Here is an 11,814-nt window from a genome sequence, read left to right on the forward strand (position 1 = left end):
CGTGGAAGAATTTTTTTTTACTTTTTTGCTATTTATAAAGAAACGGCTTCTGTTCACATACACACACACTCATACACACACACAAACATATTTTTTCCAAATTTGGTCTCAATGGCTTGAAACGTCGAGAAACATAAAATTAGCGAACTGGATTTTTTATGAAACAAACTTCTTCTTCGGGAAGTTAAACATTGAGTTTTATTAAGTGTGTTTTTATATGTTAGACTGTAGATATATTTCAGTGACTTTCAAGTTAGTTAGTTTGCATATCAATTCCATGCAGCAGCAAAACAATTGCTATTTATTATCTCATCCAAATTTGTCTCAATAATTTCAACTTCTATTTAACTTTTGAAACTTTCAAATCGCCCTCGAGGCGTACTTTCACACCTCGCCAGGCAACTTCTTCGAATACTTTTACCGTAGTTCACAAATGTGGATTATGTCTCCAGATAGATTTATTCTTTCTTGCCTTCTTGATAGCATTTCTGAAACTATCACAACTTTTTAAAACTAAAATCAGAAGTTAGTTAAACTGTAATGTAATAAAAGTTCTCTTTCCCACTCATTAAATGAGAAAATATCTCTGTCGCTCGTACGGACGCTGGATTATGTCGGCAAAGTTGCGGGAATTGCTTATAAAACGTGAGTTCTGAAGTTTTTGATATTATTATGAACTGTTTACGTTAAATGACTGTGTCTATGTTACAGGAGTGCCTTTTTGAGATTTTATTTGATCAAAGTATACTGTGGGAGAAAATATAGGTGGATGTCTGTTATTTCAATCACATAAGATTATAACTGATTCGTACAGGGATCGATGCCACTTTTTTGTGACCATCAATAATTATATTAATTTATCACCAGGTACCTGGAGAAAAGTGAATTAAATGGTAACTCTGGTTTAATGCAACAATGGAAACTCTATTAAATAAACATATTCCATCTTTCTCAACTTGGACCCTATCTCATAATCAGTATAGTTTATCTATCATGACGACTGGCACTACCGTATCCAGTATCCTCTACACTACAGAAGCATGTCTTCATTTTTTATTTCATTTCGTATAAAAAATAACGCAAATAAATTCAGTACCTCAAAGAATTTCATATAATATATATATATATATATATATATATATATATATATATATATATATCTTATATATAGAATTCTGCTGTACGGGTGTATGATTTGATATTTTTCTAAACGGTTATTCGGATTTTGATAATTCTTGTTAGAGCTTTTCAAGGGAAATAAATGGTAAAAATCACAAAAACCACTTATCACTGTTTGACATTGAAAACATTTGAACTGCCATCTGCTAGAAATGTCGATTCACTTGAAATTTGAAATTAGCTGCAATTATGAGCATAGATAATATTATAAAATAATATAGAAGAAAAATGTAATGTCTACATTATTATTGCAGAAAAGGAGCTGGGATGTGAGAGAAATTAAAATAATATAAGATACAGTCAAGATCAACACAAGAGTTTTCGTAAGGCAGATAAAATTATATAAGTCCAAAATTGCATATACATTGTTTTTTTTAAACTTATGCATGTGGCATTTTATTTTTTTTTTACTAAATTATTGAACAATAAAAAATATTTCTACTTATCAAAATAATGAATTAGAATTTTGTTTCATGTGTCAAAACTTCATTTGTTAACTTCCCGTAGGGCAAGTTATAGTAATCGCAAAAAAATCGAAAATGAAAATTTTTATATATCTTGACGTTTCAAAGGTTTTTGAACATTTTGGCATACCTTAGAAAAAATGGATGTATGTGTGTGTGTATGTGCGAATACAAATTTTCGTCGACGATTTCGGGAACACGGATGAAGCGATTTGAATAATTCAAAAAACATTCGATTCGTATTGATAAGGAGACGTGCTGATTAGTTTTTGGCGAAGGCAGGTCTAGCCGTTCCGAAGATATGGAGCAAAAAGTGCCAAAAACGGTAACTCAGCGTCCGATTTAAATAATTCAAAAAACATTTTACTTGTATTAACAAGATGAACAAGTGATCAAATTTTCATGAAGGCAGGTCTAGCGGATTCGGAGATCTAGTAAAAAAAGTAAAAAAAAATGCCATCTGGCGGTCAAAAATGATCATTAGACATATGCAAATCAAATTATCAGATATTTTATAGAGATTTTAACAATAAGTATAATTTTTTTTTACATTCCTATGGGTTCCGTACCAATGTTTACGCGTTAGACGGCGACGCGGCGCTTACGCGCTTCCATATTTCGTCTTTATGCAGTTAAAGCTGTACGATTGCTTTGAAAAAAAAGTTCAGAATTTCCAAAATATTTCAAAATGAATGATTTAAGATAGAATGATTTAATATGGTTCGAAATTCTATTAAAAGGTTTAAATCATTGATCAACTTTTATTGATTATTACTGATTATTTTTAATTACTCGAATTTTGAATTGCGGTACGGGAAGTTCCAGCAATTTGCCTTAATGCACGATGCCTTAATTGCCTTAAGACAGAATTCCACTTACAGCTGGTTTACTACACTCGATTACCTACTAGTTATTACAGCTAGTTTACTACCTCGATTCGGTTTGGCATTGAGTTTTGTATACTATATCGTAATTTCGGGTGATAAACAAAATGTGATATATATTTTTATAAATTGAGAAAATAATAATAAATAGAGATAAAAATCCTATAAGCTTTTTATTTACGCAAAATATGATTTATGTGTTTTAACAAATTTTTGCACATTTTAAACAGGTGTCACAAAATGCATAAACCATTTATTGTTTGCTTAGTTATAAGATTTTAAAGTTTGAAAGTTCAAAAACGGTAAATGCAGATGTATAAAGAATTTTATAAGCTTTTCATCAATATAAAACAAATTTTATGTGTTTTAACAAATTTTTGCACATTTTAATCAAATATTAATAAAACGTACAAACATTTTGTTTGCAAAGTTATACGAATTTAAAGTTTGACGATTTTCTTCATTATGATTTTGTTCCGAAAGTTAAAAATCGTTAAATGCAGTTTTATAGAAAATTTTATAAGCTTTTCATCTATGTAAAATGAAATTTATGTGCTTAAATAAGTTTTTCCACAATTAAAATAAATGTCAAAAAATGTGCTCGCAAAACAATTCTCATCGATTAAGCTGATTATTTACCCATTTCATGCAACTTGCCTTAAAGCAAAGTGCCACTTACATCTAATTAATTTCATATTTAACATTATATATGTTTATAAACTGATCCAGAATCTCCTTGACCACTTTTCGATTTATTTTTTTTCATTATAAATCAAGGTTTGTTGAGTTATAATACTATTTGTAATTCCTTGAGAGACTCGAGCTTCTTTGATAAACTTTTTCGTTTATTTCATCCTTGTTACTGAAGAAATAAATTTTATATTGGAGTATATTAACAAATTTTTAGAATGTTATTCTGCGACCAATCACAATGCTCGAAAATGACGTATGTTTTTAGCGCTGATTATGATTGGCTAGCTAATTAATGTGGTTCGTTTTTTTTCGTCTTTTTTCGACCCTTTCGCATTGTCCATAAATAGGGGGTGCGCGAAGAATTCTTGGCAGTCGCCGGCCGTGGCCGGCGCCGGTGTCACCTAGGGTGGCACTGAAAGCCCTCGGGGCACCAGACCGGTCGCTCCCTTTGGAGCTGGATTGGACAGGAGCCTCGGGGCCTCCGCCGGAGACTCCCGGCTACGGAGTCTTCCGTCTGCGGAGACTCCCGGCCACGGAGATTCCGGGCTACGCGGAGACTCCCGGGCCACGCGGAGACTCCCGGGCACGGGGACTCCCGGGCACGGGGACTCCCGGGCCATGCGGGGACTCCTGGGCACGGAGACTCACGGGACATGCGGGGACTCCTAGGCACGGAGACTCCCGGGCCATGCGGAGACTCCAGGCCACGGGGACTCCCGGGCTATGCGGGGACTCCCGGGCCATGCGGAGACTCCCGGGCCATGCGGAGACTCCTGGCCACGGGGACTCTCGGGCCACGCGGAGACTCCCGGGCACGGAGACTCCCGGGCCATGCGGAGACTCCAGGGCCATGCGGAGACTCCAGGCCACGGGGACTCCCGGCCCATGCGGGGACTCCCGGCCCATGCGGGGACTCCCGGCCAATGCGGGGACTCCCGGGCCATGCGGAGACTCCAGGCCACGGGGACTCCCGGCCACGGAGACTCTGGGCGTCGGGAATATCCAATTAGAATACCGTAAGAATACAATTTGGATGTGTTCCTCGCAGCACGAAGTCTCCGTGGCCTTATCCCGCGGCCCCGTAACCTGGAGATCTTGTCCACTGGGGACCCCGTCGACAGCAGTCTCCGTGGCCGAAAGTCTCCGTGGCCGGAGGTCCGTAGCTCGGAAGTCCCCGTGGCCGGGAGTCCCCGTGGCCTGGAGTCTCCGCATGGCCCGGGAGTCTCCGTGCCCAGGAGTCCCCGCATGTCCCGTGAGTCTCCGTGCCCAGGAGTCCCCGCATGGCCCGGGAGTCCCCGTGCCCGGGAGTCCCCGTGGCCTGGAGTCTCCGCGTGGCCCGGGAGTCTCCGCGTAGCCCGGAATCTCCGTGGCCGGGAGTCTCCGCAGACGGAAGACTCCGTAGCCGGGAGTCTCCGGCGGAGGCCCCGAGGCTCCTGTCCAATCCAGCTCCAAAGGGAGCGACCGGTCTGGTGCCCCGAGGGCTTTCAGTGCCACCCTAGGTGACACCGGCGCCGGCCACGGCCGGCGACTGCCAAGAATTCCTTCGCGCACCCCCTATTTATGGACAATGCGAAAGGGTCGAAAAAAGACGAAAAAAAACGAACCACATTAATTAGCTAGCCAATCATAATCAGCGCTAAAAACATACGTCATTTTCGAGCATTGTGATTGGTCGCAGAACAACATTCATCTAAAATTATTTATTTAATTGTAAAAGAACATCTCATTGCTTATCTCAAGTATAATGTATAAATGAACTTTTGATGGCAATATTTTTTATAAAGAGTTTTTAAAGTATATAAAGTTGCTATAGTTCGTTATAGCGTGTTAGATAGTATTGCAGATCGTTTAAATTGTACACACATTTCCCGAAATAAACATTCGTTTACATTAAATGGTCTAAAAGCTATTAAAGATAAATGACGTAAAAGATTAAGGAAAAAGGCGTAGAAACGATAACGATAATTTTTGAAAACAAAATATGAATGTATTTTATTAAGTAAGGTATACATTAATGTATACCATAAGAAAGAAAATTTTACAAGCTGTACAAAACCCTAATTCAATTATTAACAATTTATACAAAAATATTGTGTAAAAAATATTTTTTCAAAAAAGAGCACTTTTTTAACAACATTAATAAATAGCTACTTGTGTTAAACAGAAACAAATATATTTATGCATATATAAAATTCTTATGTTAATTACTTACATTGATATTTTCTAATTAAACTTCAACTTTTTGTGCAATATTTTCATATTTTCAAAAACTTTAAACAGTTCATTTTTTAAAATATTAAGTACTGTCAAGTTATTCCTTTGATCCTAATTGTTCATAAAATCCTGCAAAAGCACTATTAACCAATTAAGCGCGCACACACACACACACACACACATATATATATATATATATATATATATATATTGTATATATATATATATATATATATATATATATATATTAAATGTTAAATATGAACAAAGCACCACTCAGATTTTTTACACAACTTTATTTAATAATTACAAACTTTTCGAGATCATGGTGTGCCTCATCTTTAGTGTAATTTCAAAAAACAGTTACTTATATACTATACATTCTTTAATGTTTTATTTAAACTATATTTAACTTTTGAATATAAAAAACACCAACTATTCCTTGCATTGACAAGTGACAATTGTTTCAGTCATTGCTTGACACGATAAAGACACATTTAAGACACAATTAAGCACACATAAATATATATATATATATATATTAAATGTTAAATATAAACAAAGCAACACTCAGATTTTTAACACAACTTTATTTAATAATTACAAACGTTTCGAGACCAATGCTTGTAACACGGTAACGACATATACATGTCAGTCATGTCACACTTACAGAAATATTCGAAACAAATCTGAAGTATCTAGACGGAGACAGGATGGGTAACATTATAATGTAAACGAAAGAAATGCGCTCGCATACAAAAATCGATAAATATGAAATTTATTGAAGAGGATAAGATACATTTGTTTACATTATAATGTTACCCATCCTGTCTCCTACTAGATACTTCAGACTTGTTTCGAATATTTCTATAAGTGTCACATGTCTTTACGTTTGTATTTATTAAATAAAGTTGTGTTAAAAATCTGAGTGTTGCTTTGTTCATATTTAACATTTAATATTCGTTCCACTCATATCACAAAATTCTATTATATATATATATATATATATATATATATATATATATATATATTAAATGGTATCTTTATCATCTTTAATGTCCTATTATATAATCCACTCATTTATTTTTATCATTTTCATTTTGATCATATTATCTTATATTTGTACATTATTATTTTTTTCAACTAATTTATCAATTAAAAAATTCATTTTCTTTTCTCAAACATATTGTTTACTTAAATCTCATCAAGATCATGTTTCTTGACAGATGTCCTGAAGATGGAACGTACCTAGTTCCGAAACGTCGACAGTAAATAAATAAATAAATAAAGAAATAGTTTATTTAAAAAACTTTTTTTTTGTTTTTTATTACTTTTTGGATTCTTGTTCGAAACTCTACAATATATATATATATATATATATATATATATATCTTTTTCAAGATTTTTTTTTGTATATCGAAAATAATTCATATTTTAATTTTAATTCTGACGAAAATTCTAATATACTTTAAACAAATAATTTCAACTTTGCAATTCAGTTTATATAATTCTTATAAATATTAGACAATGTTACAATAATTATAAAAATCTATATGAAAACATCTAATATTCCTCGATCATTTCGTTACGGTACGGGAAGTTCCAGCAATTTGCCTTAAGGCACGATGCCATACACCACTAGTTTGGCATTGGATATGGACTATTTAGCAAGTTGATCGTAGATTGAAGAGTGCTCATATGAACTAAATTTTACAAATTAATTCACCTAAGATTTGAACATAAACAATAATATTATTAGTAAGAAGAATGTACCATAGAAATTATAATTGCCGAAAAACAACTAGTATATCGTACGAGATTATGAAAATTATAGACTAAATTGTTGAAGCAATTATGTTGTGTGGTAAAATCAAGTGTGATATTGTTCTTTTACCATAGATACGATATTATTTTTTTCTGAATTTCTTACACTGCTTATGCTAAGATCAAAAATCAATCACAAAGACAGGACATGAAATAGGATAATAAAAAGTATATAATAGGATATTAAAAAAATTTAAACTTTTGAATTGTAGACGTGGGTACAGGACAACGTCTGTCGGGTTATCTAGTATATATATATATATATATATATATATATATATTTCAGATGTAGAACGAAAAAATTGTTTTCTTATCTTATTAATATAACGTCGTTTTCGACTTCACTGTTCTTCAGAAAGGAGCATGGAGGTTAAGTGACGATAAAAGATGAGAAATTACTTTTCAATTCCATTACATCCACGTAAGATGGAGGTTTATTGAATCCAAGATAACAAAAAAAATGAATCAAAATCCAAATAGATATCTTCAAAGCGACTATATTGAATGAGGGATCGTAGAATCAACAGTTGGCTTTAAACGGTAATATATGTTTGAAGAGTTTGATTCATGGTGAAAGACCAGGTAAAGGTAAAGGAACAGGTAAAGGTAAAAGATCAGGTAAAGGACCGGGTAAAGGTGAAAGTACAGATATCATTTAGCCTTTCAAGATTTGTTCATTATTATTGATTGCAAATATCGGTTTTTGGCAGAGACCAATTTAAAAAAAAATCTAATCTGATTATAAGAAAATCCCAAACATATAATGTAAAAGGTTCGTTGATTTTATTATCAATCTCTTTGAACCATCGTAATTGCTAATTTCAAAGTATAATAGAAATGAGAAAATTTCGTAAAATGCAATTTGTTCATTACATTTCGTTTATATGAGTTACACGGTTGAAGATCAAAGTTTGGCACAATCACTGCGAATGTCATTTGACTTACTATCTATAAGAGTTGATCGAATTATAGAATGAAAGTAAATTGCATTTTTATAAAGCTTATATTCGTATATATATATATATATATATATATATATATATATTATATATATATATATATATATATATAGTCAGGGCAGGATTTAGAATTTTGGAGCCCTGGGACAAATGCCGACCCGTCCCTTATTTTAATAACTATTTGGTACAGAAAAATTATTACGCATCACATACTAAACTAGTGGTGCATGGCATCGTGCCTTGAGGCAAATTGCCAAGACGAAATTTGACTTTTTTGGTAATTTTGATTTTTTTCATATTTTGAAATTTTATGAAAATTTTGAACTTTTTTTCAGAGTAATCGCAAAGTTACAAAAATTTATAATAGGCTGTAACTTGGTGAAATTGCTTAAAATACAATTATAAAAAAAATTTTAAAAGTCCTTATCGTTACGATGCAAGCTAAAAAATTGGCACAAGTTCAAAGATCCACAAATTAATCTTTAGCGAACTTTAGCTGAATGGCCAGTTTTATCGCAAAATTATCTCAGACAAAATTGTAGAGTATAAAATTATATTAAAATTAGAAGTATCAATATTTTTCTTCCTCAGAGCCACCGTTTTAAGGATCACTTTGAAAAGTACGTTCGACCAGGTGAAGGACCACGTAAAGGAAAAAAACCTGGTAAAGGTAAAAGACCAAGTAAAGGTAAGGGACCGAGTAAAGGTAAAAAACTGGGTAAAAGTAAAGCACCAGGTAAATGTAAAGGATCAGGAGAAGGTAAAATATTAGGTATATGTAAAAGATCAGATAAAGGTAAAGGATCAGGTAAATGTGAAAGACCAGGTAAAGGAAAAATATCAGGTGAAGGTAAAGAACCAAGTGAAGGTAAAGAACCAAGTAAAGGTAAAAAAACAGGTAAAGATAAAGGACCGGGTAAAGGTAAAGAACTGGGTAAAGGTAAAAGATCAAGTGAATGTAAAGGATCAGATGAAGATAAAATATCAGGTAAAAGTAAAAGATCAGGTAAAAGTAAAGGATCAGGTAAAAGTAAAGGACCAGGTAAAGGTAAAAGACCAGGTAAAGGTAAAAGACCAGGTGAATGGAATATACCAAGTAAAGGTAAAATATCAGTTAAAAGTAAAGTACCAGGTGATGGTGGAGTCCAGGCAAAGGTGATGGACCAGGTAAAGGTAAAAGACCAGGTAGAGGTAAAAAAACAGGTAAAGGCAAAGGCCCAGGTAAAGGTAAAAGATAAATTTGATCTAAGGTATGCCAAAATGTTCAAAATGTCATGAAATGTACATATGTTCGTTATGAATTTCAACGACCAAAAATTATTTCAACAATATTGTTTCTAATTAACATTAAATGAACTTCCTAATAACTTTATCATTTATAGGTACAAGTTTTGTGTAAAATATATGATTTATAATTATTAAAATAAAATGAAAACAATAATGAATCATTATCGATTATTTATCCTCATCATCATAAAGATTCAAGATTGCACATTTATATGCCACGTATTTTCTCAGTACTTACTCTAAAACCTGCAATTGGGTAAGATCATAATACAATATAGTTCACGTTCAAGTCCTTTTCACGAGGAAATAGGAAGATCAATGTAAGGGAAGAGAAATCCGGATGTAGGAACAAGGGATTCAAGTCTAATGACGGAACCGGAATTCAGTTCAAATGCGACACGATCTAACACTGTGAACGTACTGAGAAGAAAAAATAACGATTTTGAAAGACTATTTAAAATTCGATACTTTGGACCATAGATATCCTAAACTATGATATTTATTTTTTAAGGTTTAATAATGAAAAAGTAAACAAAAGCAATATAATTTTCAAGTATTTAGTTTTTCATTATTTCATTTTTTCAAAAAAAATATTTTTTATTTTTTATGATTTCAACGAGTTTGGGGATATAGGATTCAGGCAAAACAAACAATATTTGTTCATATATTTATTAACTTCCCGTAGGGTAAGTTATAGTAATCGTCCAAAAATCGAAATCAAAAATTTTTACTTTTCTCGACGTTTTGAAGGTTTCTGAACATTTTGGCATACTTCAGAAAAAATGGATGTGTGTGTGTGTGTGTGTGTGTGTGTGTGTGTGTGTGTGTTTTGTATGTCCGCTTTTTTTCGTCCACGTTTTCGGGCGCACGGATCAACCGATTTGAATGGTTTAAAAAACATTCGATTCCTATTGATAGGGAGATGTGCTGATTAGTTTTTGGCAAAGGCAGGTCCAGCCGTTACGGAGATATGGAGCAAAGAGTGCAAAAATAGAAAGCGAGTTTTTGAGAGAACGGATCAACCGATTTGAATGGTTTGAAAAACATTCGATTCCTATTGATAGGGAGATGTGCTGATTAGTTTTTGGCAAAGGTAGGCCCATAGGTTTCGGAGATACAGAGCTAAATTTAAAATAAATGGCTGTTTTTGAGAGAACTAAGCGTCCGATTTAAATGATTCAAAGAACTTTCTGCTTTTTTCAACAAAATAATTGATTTTGGAAAAAAAAATTTTTTGTTTCTAATTTTTTTTTCAAAAATTTTTTTTGTAATTTTGGATTAAAATTCAAAAAATCACCCAAGCTAAGCACAGTCTAAGCGCCACTCTGGTACAAATGTTTACCCAAGTGCGTTTAGACTGTTTGTGTACTGGAGCACTTTTCCAATTTTGTGAAAATTATTGAAAAATGTGAAAATGCCGCCAAGCTGAGCACAGTATAAGTGAAAATGTCGCACAGAATTATTTGCAAATGCGTTTAGACTGTGACTATGCGGGAGCACTTTTTCAATTTTGTGGAAATTTGGAGATGATAAATTGATTTATTTATAATTAACTTTCCGTAGGGTAAGTTATAGTAATCGCACAAAAATCGAAAATGAAAATTTTTATATATCTTCACGTTTCAGAGGTTGGAGAAAATTGATGTATGTGTGTGTGTGTGCGTGCGTGTGTGTGTGTTCGGATACAAATTTTCGTCGACGATTTCGGGAACGCGGATGAAGCAATTTGAATAATTCAAAAAACATTCTAGCCGTTCCGAAGATATGGGGCAAAAAGGGCCAAAAACGGTAACTCAGTTTTTAAGAGAACGGAGCGTCCGATTTGTATAGTTCAAAAAACATTTTACTTGTATTAACAAGATGAAGATTTGATCAAATTTTCATGTAGATAGGTCTAGCGGTTTCGGAGATCTAGTAAAAAAAAACTAAAAAAAAAATAACATTTGGCGGTCAACAATAATCATTAGACATTAGACATATGCATATCAAATTATCAGATATTTTATTGAGATTTTAACAATAAGTATAAGTTTTGTTTACATTCCTATGGGTTCCGTACCATTGTTTTTCCGTTAGACAGCGACGCGGCGCTTACGCGCTTTATTTTGTCTCTATGCAGTTAAAGCAGTATGATTGCTTTGAAAAAAAGTTCAGATCTTCCAAAATATATCAAAATAAAGATAACATTTTTTCCAAAAAAAATTTTATAAAAAAATTGTTTAAAATTTTTTTTTAAAAAAAAAATTTTTTTTCAAAAAAAAGTAATTTTTGTCCAATTTAAAATTTCTAAAAAATCTTATTTTTTCGAAG

General features: G+C 33.2%; 2 protein-coding genes across 2 annotated transcripts in view; both read left to right on the top strand.

The window, feature by feature from the left end:
• Positions 1-4,574, top strand: part of LOC113386245 (collagen alpha-1(IV) chain-like) — a 20,413-nt gene extending 15,839 nt beyond the window's left edge. The window contains exon 5 of the mRNA XM_026624036.1: positions 3,568-4,574. Coding sequence (XP_026479821.1) covers positions 3,568-4,574 — 1,007 coding nt within the window. The remainder of the gene's footprint in view (positions 1-3,567) is intronic.
• A 3,251-nt stretch (positions 4,575-7,825) lies between these two features.
• LOC113386246 (glutenin, high molecular weight subunit 12-like) lies at positions 7,826-9,632 on the top strand. Its single transcript, XM_026624037.1, has 3 exons — positions 7,826-7,876; positions 8,809-9,384; positions 9,600-9,632. The coding sequence occupies exons 1-3, from the start codon at positions 7,826-7,828 to the stop codon at positions 9,630-9,632; spliced, it is 660 nt and encodes a 219-aa protein (XP_026479822.1).
• The last annotated feature ends 2,182 nt before the right edge of the window (positions 9,633-11,814 follow it).

The sequence above is a fragment of the Ctenocephalides felis genome, unplaced genomic scaffold (genome assembly GCF_003426905.1).
Source record: "Ctenocephalides felis isolate EL2017-DRISC unplaced genomic scaffold, ASM342690v1 CF-g0.4_SCAFFOLD_03571, whole genome shotgun sequence".
NCBI classification, from domain to species: Eukaryota; Metazoa; Arthropoda; class Insecta; order Siphonaptera; family Pulicidae; genus Ctenocephalides; species Ctenocephalides felis.

What these genes read in the sequence shown, in the direction of transcription:
- LOC113386246 (XM_026624037.1), top strand. Translation starts at nt 7,826, where the DNA reads ATGGTGAAAGACCAGGTAAAGGTAAAGGAACAGGTAAAGGTAAAAGAT. An exon ending in AGGTAAAGGTAAAAGATCAG is followed by an intron (nt 7,877 to 8,808) that starts GTAAAGGACCGG and finishes TTTCTTCCTCAG; the next exon opens with AGCCACCGTTTTAAGGATCA. An exon ending in AGGCAAAGGTGATGGACCAG is followed by an intron (nt 9,385 to 9,599) that starts GTAAAGGTAAAA and finishes TATCATTTATAG; the next exon opens with GTACAAGTTTTGTGTAAAAT.